This window comes from Stenella coeruleoalba, assembly GCF_951394435.1.
Source record: "Stenella coeruleoalba genome assembly, chromosome: 17".
Lineage (NCBI taxonomy): Eukaryota > Metazoa > Chordata > Mammalia > Artiodactyla > Delphinidae > Stenella > Stenella coeruleoalba.
This window is the reverse complement of record NC_137163.1, coordinates 74,581,796-74,606,407: the sequence shown is the minus strand read 5'-3', so window position 1 is coordinate 74,606,407 and position 24,612 is coordinate 74,581,796. Positions and strand designations below refer to the sequence as shown.

The following is a 24,612-nucleotide window of genomic DNA, read 5'->3' as shown; positions in this document are numbered from 1 at the left end:
ACTGGCCGTGGGACGGTCTGCTACCTCAGGGTGCTTCTCGGTCAGCAGGCCTCTCCCCAGGAGAGCGCAAAGCACCCTGTGCGGCACGTGAGGGGTCAGGTCCACACCCATCCCCGTCGCCAACGCTGAGAAGCCCGGCGGAGGAAGAACCGGCCCCGAACAGGAGAGGGCGACCGCGGGCTTCCCTCCGCTCAGTCACAAAGACACTCTGGGGCCTTCGTGGGAACCAAGGCCACCGTTCCATCCTGCTCTGACAGAGCTTTGGTAAAGGTGATGGAACGGGATGGAGAGTACATGCTAAAATTAGAAGACTCTAGCAAAAGACCTCTTGGGACCATGGCGAAGCGGGTATTTTTAGACAAAAGCACTTTCTCTCCCACCTTTTATTCAGTATCTAGTCTGGGGTCGCTGAGCCAGGAGGCACCGTCCGCTGAGACAAGATGCTTCTGCTAAGGAAATAAGCTGCTCTGAGCTCAGTTTGGGGGTTGCTTTTGTTTCCATCGAATGCTACACGGAGTTTCAGTGACTGTTACACACCATTGTGGGCTCCAACAGCATCCCTGCCCTTCTGCTTGTAGCCAAACACGAGATCGATCCACTCGTGAAGGTGCTCTGACACGTAATCGCTTTCCAGCGCGTCTCTGCTCTTCTGGAGAAAGTCCTCGGGACCTAGTAGGTTAGACTCGATCAAAACACCCCATTCCTTTCATCTATCCATATGCAGACAGAGCTTCTGGGACAGGCACGTGGGACATATTTCTTAATGAGTCTCCCCCCAGTCATATAAAATATAAATTCTGGGGGTTGGGCGGAGAGGCAAAAACCACTTTCACCACACTTAGCTCTCTCGAATGCGTAATAATGGTTTTACATCACAGACTCATGGAATACTTACAATCTGGAATAAGACGTTACCATCTCATTTAGGTAGAGGATTATACTGTCATTTTGAAAAATCTAAGCCACTAAATAATAACACTGAAATTGCACGACTAAGTAGAGAATTTCTATAATTCAATACTTCCAAGGTGGTACTCACTCCGTGCCCAAGGGGGGAGTTCTACGTCATCAACCATCTGCCCTCCTTGTCTCTTTCCCAAATCCAGCTTCAGACTATTGACTAAAAAGCTGACATCATCACCATAGAATTCCGGAATCAGCTGAAAGTTTCAGGGGAAGAAAAAGAACAGTAACAAACATTTTTTAAAGCAGTCACAAACCACAAGCCCAGTGAGTCATTGGCTTGGTAACTGCTTACCTCTTTAAAATCAGTCGCACCGTCCAAACAGTTTTTCCAAGTTTCTGCAATACTAAATATGAAAACAAAATTCAACTGATTTTAAATCTAGGGAATGGAAACAGCAACAGCAGCACTTTCTAGGCCCCTGGGTGCTATTCTACACTGTACCTAAACCACATCATCTCGCTCATTAATCCACAATCCCCAGTATTCACAGGAGCTACCCCATCGGAGGAGCTCACGTGGATACTGGGGATTCACAGAAAACTCTGGGCCCACATAGGGAGTGAGCAAGGAGTCGGGATATGGACCTGGGGGTGGGTGTCCCCAAGTCCAGGCCAGGGACCTCCCCCATACATGGCCTCATTGAAGGGCCACTCGGGGCAGGTGCTTAAACATGAAACATCAGCAGTTATTTTAAGGGCTCATTTCGAAAAGGGATTATAAACAGCCATGTGCAGAGCTTAGAAAAAGACTGTAAAGACACAGACCAGGGCTTCCCTGGTGGCGCAGTGGTTGAGAGTCCGCCTGCCGATGCAGGGGACACAGGTTCGTGCCCGGGTCCGGGAAGATCCCACATGCCGCGGAGCGGCTGGGCCCATGAGCCATGGCCGCTGGGACTGCGCGTCCGGAGCCTGTGCTCCGCAACGGGAGAGGCCACAACAGTGAGAGGCCCGCGTACCGCAAAAAAAAAAAAAAAAAAAAACACAGACCAAAAGATGAACAATGAGTGTTATCTCAGTGTGGTCAGGTGCCACATGAAATTTATTTTCTTCTTCATATTCTGATTTTGGGGGGTAAGAAAAGATTACCTTTATAATAAAAAAATTATTTAAATACTCACAGGGATCGTATTCAATTCATAGCAAGATTATTTAGAATAATGAAATGTTGGAAACAGCCTAGGTGTCCAACCATAGAGAAATAGTTAAAATGGTTAAATTATGGCATATGTTAGGATGTGATACATTAATTTAAAAAAAAAATCACCATTTTGAAGAACATCCAATAATACAGGGAAAACTTCAAGATCTAACAAAAGGCTATAAAATACAAAAGGCAGGACAACAATACTGTATTTAAAATATGTTCTCCATCACTAATCATTAGAGAAATGCAAATCAAAACTACAAAGAGGTATCACCTCACACCAGTCAGAATGGCCATCATCAGAAAATCTAGAAACAATAAATGCTGGAGAGGGTGTGGAGAAAAGGGAACCCTCTTGCACTGTTGGTGTGAATGTAAGTTGATACAGCCACTATGGAGAACAGTATGGAGGTTCCTTAAAAAACTACAAATAAAACGACCATATGACCCAGCAATCCCACTACTGGGCATATACCCTGAGAAAACCATAATTCAATAAGTGTCATGTACCACGATGCTCATTGCAGCTCTATTTACAATAGCCAGGACATGGAAGCAACCTAAGTGTCCATCAACAGATGAATGGATAAAGAAGATGTGGCACATATATACAATGGAATATTACTCAGCCATAAAAAGGAACAAAATTGAGTTATTTGTAGTGAGGTAGATGGACCTAGAATCTGTCATACAGAGTGAAGTAAGTCAGAAAGAGAAAAACAAATACCGTATGCTAACACATATATATGGAATCTAAAAAAAAAGAAATGGTTATTAAGAACCTAGGAGCAGGACAGGAATAAAGACGCAGACGTAGAGAATGGACTTGAGGACATGGGGAGGGAGAAGGGTAAGCTGGGACGAAGTGAGAGAGTGGCATGGACATATATACACTACCAAATGTAAAACAGACAGCTAGTGGGAAGCAGCCGCATAGCACGGGGAGATCAGCTCGGTGCTGTGTGACCACCTAGAGGGGTGGGATAGGGAGGGTGGGAGGGAGACGCAAGAGGGAGGGGATATGGGGATATATGTATACGTATAGCTGATACACTTTGTTATACAGCAGAAACCAACACACCATTGTAAAGCAATTATACTCCAATAAAGATGTTAAAAAAATATATATAATACACAATTGAACAAATATCAAAAAGAAAAAAAAGATGTTAAAAAATAAAATATGTTCTCACATTTACACACACACACGACTACACAAAGCCTGAGAGGAATAGATACAACAATTACTGTAGTGGTGTTTTTCATTTCCTTCCATTTTTGTTTAAATCTGGTTTTTTGAAAAGAACGTATTGCATATGCATAATGAGAAAGTTTAAAAAGTGCTAAGTGAGGCATTTATGCCGAACCTGTTGAACATTCTGTCTGCGTTGTCGAATCTTCCGTTCTGCAGACACAGCATATACTCTGGTGCTAGAGGGGAAAAAAGTCAGAGTTAAGCAAGATCACAAAACCACTGAAGAATCCACGTGAAATAACATGTCCCTGGGAGAGACGGCGAGGAGTCTTACCAATCCTGACCAGATAAAACAGCACGTAGCCCGGGGAGGAGTAGTGGCTGCCGTACATGAACTTGGGCTCCGGCATCTCCTGGTAGCGTGTCTACAACACAGAGAGAAAAAGTCCTGCTGAGCGCTGGCTGTGAAGACAGTAACCGACTCCAGTAGTAAAAGCCTAAGGAAGTCGTGGCCTGGACACATTCTAGCCCCTAATTTCTCTCCTAAAGAGGAAAAGGAGAAGATAAAAAAGAGGGGGGGCTTCCCTGGTGGCGCAGTGGTTGAGAGTCCGCCTGCCGATGCAGGGGACACGGGTTTGTGCCCCGGTCTGGGAAGATCCCACATGCCGCGGAGCGGCTGGGCCTGTGAGCCATGGCTGCTGAGCCTGCGCGTCCGGATTCTGTGCTCCACAATGGGAGAGGCCACAATGGCGAGAGGCCCGCGTACCGCAAATAAATAAATAAATAAAAATTAAAAAAAAAAAGAGGGGTGAAAATCTGAGTAAACACAGCATTCTTGCAACAAGTATCTTGGTGTTCTTGGCCTCATGGTAACAATGTCTGCCGGGGCAGGACTGAAAAGAAGAAATTTTATGCATGTCTTGTGCAGTTCACCAGAGAGCACCTTCGTGAAAATAAATGGGTAAACCTGTGATCGGCTCAGCTTCCTGCCTCCTGAATTGTAAGCAGAAATGCAGATGGTGAGCTGCTAAGTTCACAGGGGAAGGAAGGCAGCGGGCAGAGGGAGAGAGGATACGCTCAGAAACTTCTGTCTCTCCAGATAGACTTCCCCTAAGTCTTGAAGAAACGAGTTTCAGGTACTATAAAAACACAGGGGAAGGGGGTTCAATCCCTGGTCAGGGAACTAAGATCCCACGTGCTGTGTGGTGTGGCCACAGAGTAAATTTAAAAAAACCAACAAAAACAATCAAACAAAACATACGCCAAGGCTCCCGGGTTGCTTAGACACCAGGAATCTCTGAGTCCACGTACCAGCAGCCTCTCCAGACGTTCCTTGTTGAGGGCCCCTACTGGCTTACTGAGATCCCGGAAGGTTCCTGGATTTGACAGATCTATAAAAGAAATAAATTTTTAAAAATTACTTACAATAAATAAAGCCAACAAGCTTACCCTTAATAACATTATCTCCCTGAACGAATTCACATGCACACATTTATTTCCAAATAATAAATAGCTTTTTAAAAATTGAGACAGATCCATTAGAATTAATATTTCTGATGATTATTAATATAGCTGTAAAGGTTAGAATTTGAAGACCTACTGACACAAAAAACTATATTCCAAGTAAAACAAAGAAAAATAAACAAATTTCAAAAGCGATTATTCTACCAAAATTTACTTTTTAAGTTTGAATTATAGTGAATAGTATTATTCTGTGATAACAGCATAATTTGAGAACTGGGCACCTGAATATTATCAGATAAATAAATTATATTCCTAGAAAATCTGTTACCTCTTTCAACTACAAGGGTGCAATCAGTGTCAAAAGTGATTCAGTGTTCACAATATCTAATTTTAAGATACTACAAAATAAAATTACAGTACAATCACATTTTTCGTAAAATAATTTGAGAGAAAGAAAGAAGTATATATACCACAGTTAAAGTGGTTCTCTCTCGGTAATGTAATTACTGATGAGCCTTATTTCCTTCTTTGAGTGTTTCAGTACTTTCTAAGTGTTCTTTAATGAACAGCTATTATGTTTGGTAATCACATGTTTTCATGTGAATTGAAAAATAAGACGGTAACCTGAGGCGCAATTTTCAAAGTGAAAATTAAGTATTTGAAAACACAGTACTTATTGGTAGCAGTGGTAACACTGGCTGAAGATCCCATGCATGTCTTCTGGGTGTGGCTTTCAAGAAGTATGTGAGTACTTTTAGAATTAAAAAAAATTCAGAGACAGTAGAGAAAACATACAGAACACACATAATTCCCATGACACCCATCCAGTATCGTGGCATGGAGACGGGCCATCGTCAGTAATAAAATCAAACGGGTCCTACTCTGTCCACGAATCACAACGTGGCTCTAAGAGGGAAGGTGTTCTTCGCTCTAAAAGCCAGGCTCTGTGGCACGCACCCAGCTCGGAGCTGCTGTAGTCGCCGACGACCCAGGGGAACACGGGGTACTGGGAGAGGTCGTTGCAGCTGCGGTCGGCCAGCGTGTTGAGGTGCAGCAGGTACTGGTAGTTGGACAGAAGCCCGCGCTGCCACTGCAGCGTGTAGCCCTCGGCCGTGCGCTCCGCCACGTGGTGCTCTGGGGGGACAGGTGAGGGCAGGCCCGGGTCACACTGAGCTCCACGTGTGTGGGCAGCGGTCACTCAGCATGTGAAGGCGCTACAGAGGCTTTCAGTGTAGACCCTTCAACCCATTTTTGAAACGTACATTTTAAAACAAGAAAAGTAGGCTACAGTTTGCTTTTACCGCAGAGTTGTTCTGTCAGGTATGAACGAGCATCTCCAAGATCCAGGAGGGAAATTATTAAATGTATGATATAAAACATATCACATCTATGAAATATATGATATAAAACAAATATGAAAGTATGGAGCAAATACATAAACATGACATGGTAATATATGTAACATCTGCAATATTTATATATAGTCTACAACAATATGTACTAACAAAGAATCCTTCCAAACGTGCTTGAGTTTTAATGCCTTTAAGAAACCATGACCATCTGTAAAACTCATTTCCTCCATTTCTTATGAAAGTAAAACGAAACAATCTTTTAGTTTTCTTTCAGATCTGGAAGCGGGGTACACTACGGCTAATTTGTCACTGACTACGTATTATTTATGCAAGTGAGGAATCAGGAAAAGAATAGAAACTGCTGAAGGAGAAAACACGTATCTGTCAGAATTCTCAAAGTAGAAGGACCAGAAAGAGCCCCCAGAAAGAACCTCAGGAAAGACGGAGCCACAGATGGTGTGGCACCAGTGATAACTTCCCTGTAAAATGAGTCAACTGTTCTATTTCGTTTAGAAAATTCTGCTTTCAGCTTTGTATTGGCTGCATCAAACTTATCTAACTCATTTGCTGATTCAATATTTATTCTTATTACTTTGCCAAGTTTCTTCTCTAATCAGCTACCAGGAAAGGGCTTAAAAACTCAAAACACTTATCCTCTGATTTTCTGCTCTCAGAACGTCTCAGAGAAAGTCTGAACAATCTCAGGAATGAACTCAGAGAGAACAGACGCTTCACAGAAGCAGACCTTTTAGGCCGTGGCAAGTTTTTTGACTTGAGATTTTAGGACTCACCATGAAAGTTGAGTTTTTTGTTGTCATCTTGTTATAGTTAGAAAAATTAAATCAGGAGGCAGGAGATAACAGTAAACTTATACCAAAGCTATACTTAAGCCCTAAGTTAAACTGAACAGCTTAGTGTGAGAAGAAAAAAAAAAAATGAACTCAAACCTACTGTAAAATATGTTCTTTATTGAAAATAAACTATTCCTCCTTGAGAGAAAACTTCTAAGGGAGTAAGTCACTACACATCTCATAAATGATTTCACTGCACACGAGAACAGCAAACTAAGATGGTATTCATAAAATCCCAACATTGATCTTTTAAAATTCCATTCTAGTCATCTGGCAATTTTGAAAACAAGAATAATTTAATTCAACCATACAACTTAATATGTTTATACTTGAAAAGAAAAATACAGGTGTTCTCTCTGATAAAAGTGGGAAAATTCACATTTCCCATGGAAGATTGAGGAAATATTAGTTGTAAGCAAACTGAGTCCCACGGTTCCATACTGAGCATAGAAGGTTCCTGTGTTCCTTTTGTACCGTTTTCCGGCTTTGAGATTAAGACCACAATTAATGATCACAGACACATGACTGGGTAACTGTCTCACATGAAGAAACTGAGTCCTGGTTTTCATAAACTAACATAAGACAGGACTGGACATAAAAATAATTAGGTGGATTCTTATAAAATCCATTCAACTTGGGGGTTGTTAAAATACAAAAAAACATTTAAATATATTTATCAAAAGTTTTTAAAACACAGGATTGAACTATTACCCAATTTCATTTATATTTCCCTTAATTTTCAGTATGCCATTCTGCTAACTATAGTTACTGATGAGAAGAAGTAAGCAGAACCACAGAGAGGTGATTCCAGATACAGAATTGCTCTCCTCTCACTTCCCATCCCAGTTACTCGGGAGTTGAACCACCTTCACATGAACAGATACAATGAAGAGTGAGCACCAAACCTAGGTATGTAGCAATGTAAAAATAGAGGTCATCTCGGTCTTGACGTTCATAGAACTTCAGGTAGACGTCGGAACACAGATCATCTTCTGTGCAAAACACTTCCAAGCCCTACAAGTCCAGAAAGAGAAGAAGAAAACAAACGGCATCTCAATGTGAGTGACGCAAGTACAAAAGCCTTTCAACTAAACACTTGGCATTTTTTTTATTTTTTATTTTTTGCGGTACGCGGGCCTCTCACTGCTGCGGCCCCTCCCGTTGCAGAGCACAGGCTCCGGACGCGCAGGCTCAGCGGCCATGGCTCATGGGCCCAGCCGCTCCGCGGCATTTGGGATCTTCCCAGACCAGGGCACGAACCCGCGTCCCCCGCATCAGCAGGTGGACTCTCAACCACTGCGCCACCAGGGAAGCCCCTGCATTTTTTATTTGTAGGTCTTGTATGCATATTCCCCAGCAATAAATTTGATGTATAAGGACAAGACATGTGTCTCAGCTAAACTTTACAAAATCCCTTTGACCTTGAAGATCTTTATGATGACAGCATCTGTGAGTTTATTATGTTGAAATTCAGAACTGGCTAATCCAATGTCTTCACCTGTCTTCTTCAGAGACAAAGGTGTAGCTTTCTTTTACAATTAAGTCGTAATTATGTCAACTTAAACTGATAATCGAATAACTCATTTAATTAGTAGGATGCAATTATTTTAAGAAAACTATGAGCTGCATGAATGTTGTGAGGGTGAAGCCGAGACGGGACAGGAATAGACAGAGAAAGGATGAAGGCGCAGCGCTGTCCTAGGTTCAGATACAGGCTTCCAGCGCTACTAGTGAGGGAACCGAGGGAGTGAACTCCTGGTCTCGATTCCTTTGTGAAGTAGGGTATCATCTACCTCACGGGGATGGCGCTGATAAACGAATATTGTACACAGATTGCCCAGTAGGCAGAAGGTACTTAATCAATGCCAATTTCTTCTTTTTCTGACTGCATCTCTATACCCAAAGGAGGAGGAGATTTTTCATAGAATCTGTTTCCCTAATCCTCTGTTGGCACTGGAAATGGAGAATTGCCTTTTAAGTAAAATAGGCAGGAAAACAGTTAAATTTCATAAATACAAAACACCAAGATGAGATGCTTAAATATCCACAATGCTCTTGTAATGCCACCAACTTACTGGTTAATCTCTGAAGGAGAACAAACAGATTTATATCGATGTCAAGCTAAAACCCCTTGGAGACACACCTTCCGCGGCGACTGGTTTCTACAATAAGCGTGTGAGCCTCACGGAAGTGCGGACACGGGCTTATTCAGGAGAATGGCGGGGAGGGCCGCCTAGGTGACTGAAATGGTTATTTTATCCATTTCTCCCTCTCACCAAGCCTGAAGGCTGAATTCATACAAGTTAACCGTGAGGATACTACAGTTCCACTGAGAGCTGCCGTCGCAGCTTCCAAACTGCTTGGAGACCTCGCTGCTGTAACTGGACCGGTTCTGCGTCCATTATCCCCACATCCCCACACAAGCCTGGGAGGACCCTGAGAACTAGGCAGGGAGAAACTCAAGGGCACTTGAGCCCCCCTGCTCTTGGAGCCAAAGCCTTTTTCCCAACAGCCCTCCCCCCACAGAAAGAGTCGCTCCTTGATAAACTTCCGGCACAGCCAAAAGAAGGGGCGGCGGGCCTCACGGCCCCTCTGCTCGCAACACAAACACCCGCGCCTTTCAGACGAGCCCGAGGTGGGTGCAGGCCAGTAAACCACTGGCCAAGCTGAAGATAAGACAGTCACCCTCTAGAGGGGATGTTCCCCTCGAACTCACCAGAGGCATGAGGCCATGTCTCCTCTTGTAAATGCGGCGGACGTCGTGGAGTGTTATCTGGACCATGGGTTTCTTCAAAAGTAGAAAGACAATCTCAAATGTCAGGATTCTGACACAACTAGAAGCTGCCCTTCAGCTGTCCCACCCTAACTTCCTGACGGGTCACACCTGAACACCTGGAAAGTGAGCTCTGAGAACAGGGCGTGCCTCACTTTACACGCCGGTCTGCCCTTTTCACTAGCTTTGTGACCGTGGACCAGTCCCCCTACCCACCCCACCCCCGCTGGTACCCCCCAGGATGATAACGCAGGCATCTAGCTTTCAGGTTTCTGCAGGGTTGCTGAGGGGTAAGAAATATTAAAGGACTGGTGTAGACCTCCTCTCAGGAATTCTCCTATTTTTATAGACCTACGGTTTGCTCAGAACTGACATACGGCTTTTTTTTTAGGATCCTGTCTTTTAGCTCCTTAAACTACAGTGTAATAAGGCTCATAAACAGATATAGTATAAAGCAGGGCCTCTAAACTTTACAAGAAGGAAAACTGTCTCGCTTCTCCGGAGCCTTAAAATGCTAGTGAGAGAGCAACAAGGTCGCAAAAGGTACTGAGATCGGCTAAAAGGCGACAGGTCCACCCTCCTCCCTCCAAGTAAGAGGGAGGGAGAGCCTGCAGACGCAGGGTGTGTAGCCGTGGAAGCTGCCTGCAGACTGGCCACGGCCCCCAGCCCAGACCTGGGACCCTGAAGCTGTGGCTTATACTCAGATATTGTTGCTCAAGTATTGACCGAGGCCACAGCAACAGCGCTGGTCCAGCCAATCGATGACACCACAAAGAATGCCGTCAGCAACGTGTACTGTGTCCACTGGAGGGCCCGGAGAGTGTGCCCTACCACCTGGTGGACAGAACTGTTATAGCATCACCTTTCACTTAGGAAAGTGTTCACGTTTCAGTGACATGTAATGACTGACCAGCCTGGAGAATTTCTTCCATGGCAGAAAACACTGCTATTCTTGAAGCTACCTGCTAAACGGTCCAACTGCACTCGCAGAGTATTAGGGTTTCTGTTCTTTCAATAAACCACTCTGAAAAGGGTCCGTATCTAGATAAAGCCGCCAATCTTTACAAGTTTTAGTGCAGAAATCTGAATTCATCTTTACTGTGTGGCCTCGTGAGCCTGAAGTCATCGTGCAAGAAAAGATGTTTCCAGCATCACAGCAGCAGAACTGCAGCTGCCCAGTGACAGCAGTGCCACACGCAGCTCTGCACTGGCTGGAGAGGCGACAGATGCAGATCTACCGATTTGGTTTGTAATTAAGGGAGAACGAGAAATACAACTTAGGTGACATATCAGCAAATACACAGAAAGCATCCATCTCTTCTTAACCTTAGTATATTTCATTGCTCTCTTGCAGAAGTGCTTCCGAGTAGAAAGGTATAAACCTCTAATGACCCTTTACTAAAATCAGAAGGGGCAGGGTTTCTTTTCCCCCGAAGTAACAGAAAGTCAGTCACAAGAGCTGAAACACGGGTGAGGGTGCATCAGGATTCCACGGGGAGCCGTTAAATACCAGATGCTGGATGGGGACGGGCGTAACTCTGACCCTCCCCAAAATGTGAGAACACTCTAACTGTCAAGTCAAGTTCACAGGAAAGAGAGCTTGAAGACGCAAACGGGAACACCAGAGGAGCCCTCCGCTGGCCTACAGACTACTTACCGGGTACCCATTGAGAGGCTGGAAATACAGGTTGGTGTCAGTGATGCACACGTGGCCAGGATTCGTCACCAGAGGTGTCACCATTTCTGCTTTGCATTCCATGTGCAGCTTTTCAGAAACACTTTGGAATCTGAGAATATGTTTTTTCCAGCAAAAGCAAGAAAAATCAGAAATCGATCTACTTTCTAGATTTAACTTTATCTGAGGGAGCTACAAAGTGACTCTGCAGAACAGGTGTCTAAACACCGCATTTGATACAAGAAAACTGGTGATATAAATCAGTCGCCTAAATAAAACTGACTTTCTTTTCAATGGTATAATGAATACTTGATTTTTTTAAAAGCAGATGAGGTTACGTATCAAAGAAGAGAAGACAGACAAGTAAAAAATACCAAATAACCCTGTTACTGGTACTCTTCACTCCTCCCCAAATAAGTCGGCCTTGAAACTGTTCTTACATTAACATAATTTTCTATTTTTGTGTCATTAAGACCTATTTTATTGTCATAGAAACTGTTTGGCATGGGTAGCACTTACTGCACACCACGTTCTATAAGGCTATGAGTTTACTTGCATGTCAGTTCCAACGTATAGTCTTTTGTGGACCTACTGCAGTAAAACCAGTCAAAGGTGATCACCACGCCCTCCTAAATTATGTTAACTCATCAAAAAAGTCCATTTTCGTTCTGCTTTACTAATTTAAAAAAAAATAGAAGGGAAACAACCAAATCATCAAGAGTTTAGGCAATTACTTAGCTAAATAACTGAGCTAAAAATAAGTCTCCTCTGGGACTTCCCTGGTGGTGCAGTCGTTGGGAAACCACCTGCCAACGCAGGGAACACAGGTTCGATCCCTGGTCCAGGAAGATCCCACATGCCGCGGAGCAACTAAGCCCATGCGTCACAACTACTGAGCCTGCACCCTAGAGCCCGCGAGCCACAACTACTGAAGCCCACGTGCCTAGAGCTCATGCTCCACAACAAGAGAAGCCACCACAATGAGAAGCCCGCGCACCACAACAAAGAGTAGCCCCCGCTTGCAGCAACTAGAGAAAGCCCGCGCACAGCAAGGAAGACCCAACGCAGTCAAAAAAAAAAAAAAAAAAAAAAAAAAAGTCTCCTCTTTAAGTAGTAGAACAAAAGCAGGGCTTCCCTAGTGGCGCAGTGGTTAAGAATCCGCCTGCCAATGCAGGGGACACGGGTTCGAGCCCTGGTCCGGGAAGACCCCACATGCCGTGGAGCAACTAAGCCCATGCATCACAACTACTGAGCCTGCGCCCTACAGCCCACGAGCCACAACTACTGAGCCCACGAGCCACAACTACTGAAGCCCACGCGCCTAGAGCCATGCTCCGCAACAGGAGAAGCCACTGCAGTGAGAAGCCCACCACCAAAACGAAGAGTAGCCCCCACTTGCCGCAACTAGAGAAAGCCCGCATGCAGCAGCGAAGACCCAACGCAGCCAAAAATAAATAAAATAAATAAATGTATTAAAAAAACAAACACAAAATCACACAGGAGCAGGCTTCCTCTTCCAGTTTGGACGTGAAGGAGACCTCACAGCTCTCATCCCAACCACAAAACCTGCCAGATGAGCTACACAATCCTTGCTATGTTTAGAAACCCATCAGAAAGCTCCGGTGCAGAGAAACCTAAATGAAGGGACCAGCAGTTGAGTGGCAGGAGGAGGGGCAATCTTCCACAGGGGGAGAGGGCTGCAGGATGAGGGAGACGCCAGACAGCAGGAGTCGGGCCTGGAGGGCACAGATGCTCCGTGGGCGGAGAGCTGGAGGCTCAGCTGGGAAGCACAAGGATGTCTGCAAATCCTTCAAGGGCCGACCCCAAGCCCCGCTGAGGACAGCTCTGCGCACTCCCGCCGTGGAACTGGGCATGGGGACCTGGATTTAACCCAGCTCCACTCATTACACTGACGGAGCCCCCAGGGCAAGCAGCGGGCAGGATGAGGGTGGGCACGACCGCCTCCGGAGGCAAATATTCCTCAGGTCAGTCTCTACAGTTCCTTTAAACCAAACTTCCCAGCACACAAAAAATTACAAGAAACACAAAGAAGTGAGTAAATATGACCCGCACTCATGAGAGAAGATTCCACGGAAGAGGACCCAGACGTCGGATCCATCAGAGGGAGACGTTAAGATAACTGTAGTAAATCTGCTAAAAGATCCAGAAGAAAAGATGGAAAACACACGTGAAGGGAAGGAAAACTTCATCCGAGAAGTAGAAACTACGAAAAAGAACTGAAAGGAAATGCTAGAAATGAAAATCTGGGCGAGAGGAAATGAAGAATGACTTAAACAAGCCTAACAGACTGGCACGGCAGAGGAAAAGCCCAGTGTGGCTGAAAACAAGGCCAATAAAAAAGTCCTAACTGAAACAGGACAGAAGGAGAATAATAATAATTTAAAAACACACAGAACAGAGTGTCTGAGATCTAAGCCAAACTATAAAACATACTAACACGAGTGTAACTCAAGTCACAGGAGAAGAGACAGGAGACGGGGCAGAAGAAACACTGAGTGGAGAGTGGTGAAAACTGTCTAATGTAAGACACCAGTTCACAGGCTCCGTTACCCAGAAACCCCCAGCAGGACAGGCGCAGAGAGACTACACCTTAATTCACAGTAACAACAGGACAAATGATGTGACTTTTCACAGGAAACAATGGACAGCAACATACAACGGAATGAAAACCCTTCAAGTAGTGAAAGAAAACCCTGTGAACCTAGTATTTTATCTCCAACAAAAACACCCTTCAAAAATGAGAGTAAGATAGAGGTATTTTCAGACAAAGCTGGGAGAATCCATCCTGACCAGATATGCACCGTAAGAAATGCTATAGGAAGTTCTTTGGGCTTAAGAGAAATGACACCAGATGCAACACCGGTTCTGCAGGAAGGAAAGACAAGCATCAGGAAACATAAGTATTCAAATCTCCAAGTAAACAGAAAAGAATTATTTCTCAGTATTTTAATTTATGTACCTATAAATGCATGTATCTCAATTCTTGGGATTGGGAGTTTCGGATTGACATGTACACACTGCTATATTTAAAACAGATAACCAACAAGAACCTACTGCAAAATAAAAAAAAAAAGTAAAAAAAAATTCTTTAAAAACCTAAAACGGGGCTTCCCTGGTGGCGCAGTGGTTGAGAGTCCGCCTGCTGATGCAGGGGACATGGGTTTGTGCCCCGGTCTGGGAGGATCCCACATGCCGTGGAGCGGCTGGGCCTGTAAGACATGGCCGCTGAGCCTGTGCGTCCGGAGCCTGTGCTCCGCAACGGGAGAGGCCACAACAGTGAGAGGCCCGCGTACCGCTAAAAAAAAAAAACAACATAAAATAAGAACACCATATCATGCGTTTTACAGTATATGTAGAAATTTAATATAAAACCACAGATCACAAAGGGCAGGAGGGGTTATGTGGAAACACTGCTGTAAGGCTCTTGAACGACTGTAAAGGAGTGTAATATACTCTTACCTGAAGGTACGCTATGTACAAGGTGCATATTGTGAGCTCCAGAGTGACCACTAAGAATGACACCAAGCACTACAGCTAAAAAGTAGAATACTTAAAAATACCAGATTCACCCAAAAGAAGGCAAGAAAGGAGGATCAGAGAAACAAAGAACAAATGAAATGCTAGGAAACAAATACTAAGATAGTGGGTTTAAAAACCAACTATATCCATAATTACATAATTATAAAATGAATTAAACAATCCAATTAACAAGCAGAGACTTTCGGACTGTATAAAAAACTCAACTATATAAAGTGTGTTTTTTGGAAATGGAATAGGACACAGGCAAGTTAAAATTAAAAAGGACAGAAAAAGATACAGCATGCAATCACAACATGTAAGAAAACTGGTGTCTTATAAATGTATGTAAACCTAATAACAGAGCCTGCCAGTACACGAGGCATAAACTGACAGAAATACAGGGGAAAATAAACAATTCCACAATCATCACTGGTAATTTTAATACCCTTCTCTCACTAAGTGACAGAGCAAGTCAACAAAAAGTCAGTCAAGTATAGATGATCCGAACAACCATCAGCCAACTGGCCCTAAATGACGGGTACAGAGCACCATACTCCACAACTTCAGAGCACTCGTTCCTTTCACAGGCCTGGGAAACCTGTGTCAGGACAGACTACGCAGAGCCATACAATCCATCTCAACAAACATCAAAAGACTGAACCAGGGCTTCCCTGGTGGCACAGTGGTTAAGAATCCGCCTGCCAATGCAGGGGACACAGGTTCAAGCCCTGGTCCGGGAGGATCCCACATGCCGCGGAGCAACTCAGCCCGTGAGCCACAACTACTGAGCCTGCGCTCTAGAGCCCACGAGCCACAACTACTGAAGGCCGTGTGCCTAGAGTCTGGGCTCCGCAACAAGAGAAGCCACCGCAATGAGAAGCCCGCATGCCACAATGAAGAGTAGTCCCCGCTCGCCGCAACTAGAGAAGCCCGCGTGCAGCAACGAGGACCCAACACAGCCAAAAATAAATAAAATAAATAAATTTATAAAAAAAAGACTGAACCATATACTCTCTGAACCAAGAGAGTATTAGATTAGAAATCAATAACAATACAACAGTAACAAGATCCCCAAATACAGAGAAGATAAACAACATACTTCCAAATAACCCAAAGAAAAAACCCAATGGGTCAAAGAAGAAATGACAAAGGAAATTATGAAATATTTCATATGAATGATAATAAAAACATATCAAAATCTGAGGGATGCAGCTGAGCAGTGCTTAGAGGTAAATTTATGTTCTAGTCCTACTTATAAAAGAAGGTCTAAAATCAGTGATCTAAACTGTGTAGGAAGCTGGAAAGAGAACAAGTTAAACCCAAAGTAAGCTGAAGGAAGGAAATCAATTTTATATAAAATGATTTTTATGTAAAAATAGAGAAAAATCAATAAAGTCAAAAGTTGGATCTTTAAAAAGGTTAATAAAATTGGCAAACCTCTGGCAATACTGATAAAGAAAAAACATAAAGCATCAACGTAAGGAATGAAAGAGGGACCATAACTGCAGATCCTACTGACGTTCAGAGGACATTAACAACTTGATGCCCACATCTGACAACTTGGATGAACTGGACAAAGGTTTTGAAAAATGCAGCCTGACAAAATAGACACAAGAAGAAACAGACAACCTAACTATGTGTCAAGCAAATAGACTGACTAAGTAAGAACACTTCAGGCCTCCATGGCTTCACCAGTAAATGTGGTTAAAAATTTAAGCAAGAAATACAATCCTACACAAACGCTTTTGGGAAACAGAAGATAAAGGGAGATTTCTAACCTCATGTTATGTGGCTAGCATAACCCTGACGGCAAAACCTCACAAATACACTAGGATTTACAGAGCAACATCCCTAAACAGAGATGCAAAGATCCTTTACAAAATACTAGCAAAGCAAGTCCAGCAATACGTAAAAAGAACAACATATCGTAAGCAAGGTGGATTCATCCCATGAATACAAGGTTGTTTTAACACTGAAAAAACAACATAATTCACATTAACAGAATTAAAGAAAAAAAGATCATCTCAATAAATGCACAAAAAGTACTTAACAAAATTCTAAACTTTTTTTGAAAATACTCTCAGCAAACCAGGAATAAAAAGAAACTTCGTCACTCTGATAAAGGGCATCTATGAAAAACCTACAGCTGGAATCATTCTTTTGTTTTTTGTGTTTTGGTTTTTTTTTTTGTGGTACGCAGGCCTCTCACTGTTGTGGCCTCTCCCGTTACGGGGCACAGGCTCCAGACGCACAGGCTCGGCGGCCATGGCTCACGGGCCCAGCCACTCCGCAGCATGTGGGATCTTCCCGGACCGGGGCGTGAACCCGTGTCCCCTGCATCGGCAGGCGGACTCTCAACCACTGCGCCACCAGGGAAGCCCTGGCATCATTCTTTAATGGTGAAACATTAAACCCTTTTCCTGTAAGATCAGGAACAAGGCAAGAATATGTCTGCTCCCACTGAGTCTATTAATCAAACTGTGCAATGAGGCAAGAAGTAGAAATAGAAGCCACAAGTATTTCTGTGAAACTGTCATTATTCACAGGTTAAATAATTATGGATATAGAAAACTCTATGGAATCTACAAAAAAACCTGCTAGGACTAATGAGTAAATTCTGAATTTGGAAAAGTCACAGGATACAAGGTCACTGTTTCTAAAAAACAAAAAACCAAAAAACAACAACAAAAAACTACTTCTATATACCAGTAACAAATTGGAAAATAAAATTTCAATAGCATCAAAAAACAACAACAGGGCTTCCCTGGTGGCGCAGTGGTTGAGAGTCCACCTGCCGATGCAGGGGACGCGGGTTCGTGCCCCGGTCCGGGAAGATCCCACATGCCGCGGAGCGGCCGGGCCCGTGAGCCATGGCCGCTGAGCCTGCGCGTCTGGAGCCTGTGCTCCGCAGCGAGAGAGACTGCAACAGTGAGAGGCCCACGTACCGCAAAAAAAAAAAAAAAAAAAACCAAAAAAAAACTACTTCTATATACCAGTAACAAATTGGAAAATAAAATTTCAATAGCATCAAAAAAGTCTAGGATTACAGCCAACAAATCTACAATTACAGCATCCACACCCACTAAACATATAATAATGGGGGAACTGGATGAGGGGAAAAGAACTCTTTGCACTCACTGTCTTTACATCTTTTCTTTAAATCTAAAATTAGTCCAAAGTATTTTAAAGAGGACATTTTGGGGTACAAATGGGGAAACCTGAATATGGAGCTATAAGTTACCCGGCATACAGAATATTGCTACTTGAGTGTTATAACAGTATGGAGGAATGTCACAGAACTTTCTTGTGAGAGATACATGTTGAAGTAGTTATGCGTGAAGTGTCAGGAAGTCTTGCAGTGTCATTTCAAATGGTTCAGGGAAAAGTTGTATGCATATATTTTATATGTATCACACAAACATACATACATACGCACATCAGCTATACATGTATACATACATACAACATATATAGACATATATGCATTATTTATACATGTACACACACACACACACAGAGCAAGCAAGAGCATGAGCCTGAGCATGTAAGAACCAAAGCAAATTCAGCAAAATGTTGACAAATTAACGCTTGGTGACCCATAGGGTATCTGTGTTCACTATATTATCTTTCAACTTGTGAGGACTTGAACTTTTTCAGAATGAATAGGGAAAAATAAATACAGTTTCAATAAACAAGCATTTCCTTGGAAGTATGATGAAAATTTATCTCAGCAAAAATTTACCTTCTTTCTTTTGGAGGAAGTATACAATCCTGAAATATCTCACTTCACGCTGCAAAAAAAGTCTTCCCCAAATTCTTCAGCCTAACACTTTAGAGACTGGATAAATCAAAAGTTTCATCGTGAACCATTTTAAAAATTAATGTCATGCTGAAGCCCAGGATTAAAGTCTAAACTGCTACTTAGAAAAATTACGCATTCTAGGTAGGTCAAAAGAAACTAATTCTTATTACTCCTTTTCCTTCCTAAAATGGAAGCTATTCTTTCCTCCCAACAGTCCACTTAACTAATATATCCTACAAGTACAAAAATGAAAAGAAAATTAATGCTATACAGGTGAAACAGAAAAAGAAGTAAACAAACAGAAACACAGAAAACACGTTATTAGCCAGATGGCTTTTCTGGCAAATTCTTTAACATTTGAAAATGTAGTGTAAGGGTCACAAAGGTAGCAATAAAACAGAATATTACAAACGAATCTCATTTATACACATAAGCTTCTAGCAAAAGCCTAGCACATAATAATCCATAGATGAATCTATTCAACCAATACTTTCTACTCTGTCCTAGGCCTGAGGATTCCAAATACAAAAATCTAAAAATAAATATCTAAAATAAAAATGGTATCTAGTGACTAGAGACTGAAACAATCGCTACAGAAGGTTTTGTACATATTAGAGAACCTATATATAAAGTTAATGGAATGGATCACAATGTTTAGCAGGGTTGCTGAAAACAAAACGAATACACAAAAATACTACATTCTAAGTATCAACAATAAAATGAAATATTTTAGGATATCATTTACAACACCATCAAAAACACGAACTACCTGGAATAAATCTAGCACAAGAGAAGAAAGAACTTTATAAAGAAAAATCATAAAGAAGACTTAAATAAATGGAAAGTTTCACTGCAATCACAGTCAAAATCCCAGCAGGCTTTTCCTTTATGAAACTTGACAAGCGGAGTCTAAATTTACACATAAGTATGTAAGACCAAGAACAGTGAAGACATAAGTTAAGAAGGGAAATAGGGTGCAGGACCCTGCACTGCCTGACATTAAGAGTTGTCCTAATAAAGACACAGACCTACTAGAGAATGGACTTGAGGATATGGGGAGGGGGAAGGGTAAGCTGTGACAAAGCGAGAGAGTGGCATGGACATATATACACTACCAAACGTAAGGTAGAGAGCTAGTGGGAAGCAGCCGCATAGCACAGGGAGATCAGCTCGGTGCTTTGTGACCACCTGGAGGGGTGGGATAGGGAGGGTGGGAGGGAGACGCAAGAGGGAGGAGATATGGGGATATATGTATATGTATAACTGATTCACCTTGTTATAAAGCAGAAACTAACACACCATTGTAAAGCAATTATACTCCAATAAAGATGTAAAAAAAAAAAAGTTGTCCTAAAGCTACAGTAATTCATACAGTGATACCGCAGATGGAGATAGAGACAAATAGCCCAGATCTACTTAATAGGAGGAAATCTACTTAAAATAAAGCAAGAAACAAATAAGAGAACAGGTTAGTATAAAAGTATACTTACTTGCAGAAAATATATTGGATACTTAGAAAAGCCAAAAAACCCCAAAAACAAACAGAAAACCCAACACACCCCAAAACCAAAAACCGAAACAAAACTCCATTAGATCAGTAAGAATGTGGTCTCTAGGTCCCTGCAGGACACCTCAGGAAGGTACCTAACAGCCTGACGGGACAGGAAAGACCTTCCAGAACAACGCCAGCTCAGCTGAAATGAGAAGAGTAAGGAAGAGTTGGGCGGGTGCAGAAGAGGCAGGAGGCCATAAGGCACCTCGGGAATCGCACAGAACGCAGAGATCCAGAGCAGAGCATGCAAGAGGCACCGGCGGCCGGAACAGTGACGAAGGCTACACCAGAGCCCCGCGTGCAGGTGCGGTTAAGGCTCTACCCTGAAGGCGATGGAAGTCTGGAAGAGTTTCAAACAGACAAGTGATATAAAGAAATAAGTTCCTTAGAAAGAATGTATTTTAAAAGTACATTCGACACAGTGAGGGAAACGGGATTGGAGCAGGGAAGGCTAGAGCTGGAGACAAGCTAAACGCTGTCACTGTGATCTTAGTGGCAGGGGCTGGTGGCCTGAACGGAGGCGCTAACATATGAAAAGACAGGAGCTCGTAGACTGGGAAGATCGTGGAGAACCCCTGGCACCAGGCCTTTCTGATGGACAGATGTCAGCTGGGAGAAGTGGCAAGGAGACCCCAGACTGGTCTGGCACTGACGCCAGGGCCACTCCCCCAGACGAGCAGGTTTGGGGTGAGGCAGGTGGTAACACCCACTATCGGTTCTGGACACACTGAATGAGGCACGAGGTGACGATGCCACTGCTTTCGTAATCAGGAAACGAAATCATTGAAAACTTACCTGTTTTTGTCAAATGACGTCCTAGCCAAACGGGACTGCAAAATGGCTGTTATCTTTAAAACAGAATCATTTAAAAAGTATGGATATAAGGATTTATAAGTGACATATCAATACACGTTCATTCACAATAAAGATACAGATCTTCAGAAACTCTTACCATAGCAGTTTGGTCCCCAAGTTTGTCCAGACAGGATGCTCTGTGAAGCTACAATTATATAAATACACAAGAATTTATTTTTTCTCTCAGATGCTTTGAAGATATTTCCTTAGAAACAATGAAACACAACCACCATTCTGTTACTTAGTAACAGGTAAGAATGACTCTGATATATGTATGGCTTCTGCCTAATGTGTAGTTTTCAAGTTCAACATATTCAAGTAGATCTGTTTCAGATTTATAAAACAGGTTATGGTTTTGGTAAGACATATGAGTATGAAATTCTTTAAAAAAAAAAAAAAAAAAAGTTTATGCCTCAGTTTGCCAGTGAATGTCTGAGAAAAGCCCTGGCTTACCTGAAGCAATGTCTCCACGACACCTTCCACCTTCCCTGAAACATCCAACTCGAAGACATATTCCATTGTGCCCTAAAAAAGAGGGAGACCAAGCACGTCAGGCCCCATCACTTTAAGACATTTGCAGCCCCCTGCTGGCCTGTGCAGGGACCTGCCTGGCGCGCCCTCCCTCCGCCCACACGGAATGAGCGCCCCGGGGGAGCAGAGTCTGTTGGATTTAGGGCTGTATTTACTATCTCCTTCCTTCTGCTAATTTTGGGCTTAGTTTGCTCTTCTTTTTCTGGTTACTTGAGGTGTGCAGTTAGGTTTTTTAATTTGAGATCTTCAAGGTAAGCGTTTAACACTAAACTCCCCTCTTAGGACTGCTGTTGCGGCATCTTTGCAGTTTGGGTATATGCTCTGTTTTCGTTTTGATCATCTTGAGGTTTTCTGGTTTTGGTTCTTTCACTTCTTTATTGGAGTATAATTGCTTTACGATGTTGTGTTAGTTTCTACTGTGCAGCGAAGTGAATCGGCTGTATGTACACCTATATCCCCTCCCTCTTGAGTCTAATTTCTTTATTTCTTTGACCCATTGGTTGTTCAAGAGTGTTGTTTAATTTCCACATACGTGTGAATCTTCCCGCTGCTATGGATTTCTGGTTTCACTCCACGGTGGTTGTAATTTTCTTAGATTTGTTGACTTGTTTTGTGACCTGACCCGCGACCCGTCCTGGAGAACGTCCCGTGTGCACGTGAGAAGAGCGTGTGTCCTGCTACCGTTGGGCAGGACGTTGTGTGTCTGTGAGGTCCATCTGGTCAGAGTGCTGGTCGAGTCCTCCGTTTCCTGAGTGACCTTCTGTCTGGATGATCTACCCATGACTGAAGGTGGGGCACGGACGGAAGTCTCCTCTGTCCTGTGCTGCTGTCGGCCTCTCCTTTCAGTCCTGTCAGTGCTGGCTTCATACACTCAGGTGCTCTGAGGCTGGGTGTGCAAGTGTTGTGGCGGTTAATTTTATGTGTCACAAGCTGCACTCTTCTCTTTCCCAAGGGTGAGTCTCCTGGGCTGTATCTGCCTGTGTCTCTGGTGCAGGGTCCCCTGGAGCAGCTGCACAACGCCCAGCTCTTTCCTGTTTTCAGGGGTCCCCAGGCATCTAGAGCATTATGGGTCCTGTCAGAGGTCCAGGACAGGTGAGACAGAAGCCAGTCCCTCAGGCAGCTGCCCCCAAAAGCCAGAACATTGGACCTACGGTCCTGTCTTGTCTTTCCCTCCCCAGGGAGAAGATGGGAGCTGGGAGTTCCCTCCAGTCACGTGGCACAGTGCCAGGGGAGGGACTACAGTGAGAGGATGCTACAATGTTCCCACAGCTTCAGGTTGGCTCATTTCATGCTCACCTGGGGCGCAGGGCACTTTTAACTGGTTTCTGGATTTCTCACAAAGGGAACTGAGTCAGTCCATAAGAGGAACAAGGGTCTGGGCTTCCTAGTCTATCAAGTCTCATCTCCAAGGTCAAAGTCACAACCCCGCCCCTTTAAACCTGAGAATCCTTTGGTGTCCTAATTCACAAGAGCTTTTCTTTGCTTCAGAAAACCTTACTCATTTCCTTTTATGTAACTTTTCAGCAGCTTTGCACTTCCAGTGGGTGACAGGAGAGCCTCTGCAGGGAGAGTACACCAGGCAGCGGTTCTCAACTTGGGGGGCAGGGGGGCGTTCCGCCACCCTTGCAGGGCACTTGTCAATGTGCGGTGCCACACAACAAAGGGGGACAGTGCAGAGGGGGCACCCGTGGGTGGGAACAGCCTGTAATGTAAGCGACAGCCCCTCACAGTGAAGAACCGTCCTTCCCAAAGTGCCAACAGCACCACGTGTGAGTGACGAGGTCGCAGTATTCACCGTTTCTGAGTGACTGGCGCATGCAGATGTTTCTTGTACATGAAACTCAGAGGGGGCTGCACGTGGCTGGCGCGTCCCCCCCCCCCCCCAAAGCTGCTGAGAACCCGCAGGCTGGCCTGTGACCGGAACTGCCATCCAGCCTGTCGGACGTCTGCTCGGAGAGGGTGGCTTTTCCTAATTCAGAGGTGTCGTGTACAGGAGCAGCAGTCCCATCTCTAGGTCTCGTAAAAACTCTTCTGCTACGAGTTACCCCTTTACTGCACACTAAGCTGCAGCGTAAAGCATTAATTAAAGCACAGAAGGGTTGGCTGTAACGTCTAGTTACAAGTCTTGTGTTCACGGCCCCTCAGAGCTTCTACCCAATCAGCAGCATTTATAAACTATTACTGAGCTCTTAAATAAGGGTATTTTATAGCCTATAAGTAGTTCTCAAACATTTAAAAGACGTTCTCATTGATATTCAATAAATAATCTTTTAAATGATGCATATTCTGATTTCAACTTTTAACCTAATAATTTAAGCTTTTTTTTCCCCTAATAGACACACCTATTTTGAAGTTAAAAAGTTAATTGAAATCTCTCGGACTAAAGTCTGTCATTCCCTTGGTATTTTGTTATAACTGCTAGGGAAGAAGCTTTTAAATACCCATTACATTGCATTACAGAAGTTAACAGAGACACAGAATCTTACTGCTCAAAATCACTACGTAAATTGTGGGGGATAAATGAAAAGCTTTACTTACCCTTTCTATTTTATATGGTGCAACAATGTTGTGTTCTTTAATGAAATATACCTGAGAAAGACAAATCAATACTTGTAAAATATTAAACATTATCACAGTAATGAGTTACTGTTAATTAGGATGTTATGAATCAAATTTAAATCATGGTTACATAATCTGTTTCCAAAAGCACTTGCATTAATATCAGTATGGCTTTCAAATTCTGATGTTAAAATAACAAACATCAAATTAAAAAGAGATTCATCAAGGCAACAAGGTAGCAACCGCTGCTGGATAAATACAACGTCTAAGATGTTTTATGAATGTCATCACTTGTACCCAGTAACCAGACAAGTGAAGGAAGCTAATCTAAGGCTGATTTTCTAAGAAATGAG

General features: G+C 43.4%; 1 protein-coding gene across 6 annotated transcripts in view; it reads right to left on the bottom strand.

Moving 5' to 3' along the window:
- The window catches only part of NSMAF (neutral sphingomyelinase activation associated factor), a 126,952-nt gene that overhangs the window by 12,970 nt on the left and 89,370 nt on the right, over positions 1-24,612 (bottom strand). For 5 of the 6 annotated variants that reach the window (XM_079902354.1, XM_079902353.1, XM_079902355.1 and 2 more), the window contains exons 6-19: positions 24,239-24,289; positions 21,623-21,694; positions 21,267-21,314; positions 21,110-21,162; positions 11,403-11,532; positions 9,689-9,760; positions 7,878-7,986; positions 5,727-5,903; positions 4,617-4,696; positions 3,640-3,730; positions 3,478-3,541; positions 1,259-1,310; positions 1,040-1,160; positions 538-669 (exon numbers count right to left, since the gene is read on the bottom strand). In XM_079902354.1, coding sequence (XP_079758480.1) covers positions 538-669; positions 1,040-1,160; positions 1,259-1,310; positions 3,478-3,541; positions 3,640-3,730; positions 4,617-4,696; positions 5,727-5,903; positions 7,878-7,986; positions 9,689-9,760; positions 11,403-11,532; positions 21,110-21,162; positions 21,267-21,314; positions 21,623-21,694; positions 24,239-24,289 — 1,252 coding nt within the window. Of the gene's footprint in view, positions 1-537; positions 670-1,039; positions 1,161-1,258; positions 1,311-3,477; positions 3,542-3,639; positions 3,731-4,616; positions 4,697-5,726; positions 5,904-7,877; positions 7,987-9,688; positions 9,761-10,844; positions 10,980-11,402; positions 11,533-21,109; positions 21,163-21,266; positions 21,315-21,622; positions 21,695-24,238; positions 24,290-24,612 lie in introns of all 6 variants that reach the window. The other variant, XM_079902359.1, reaches the window with a different exon arrangement.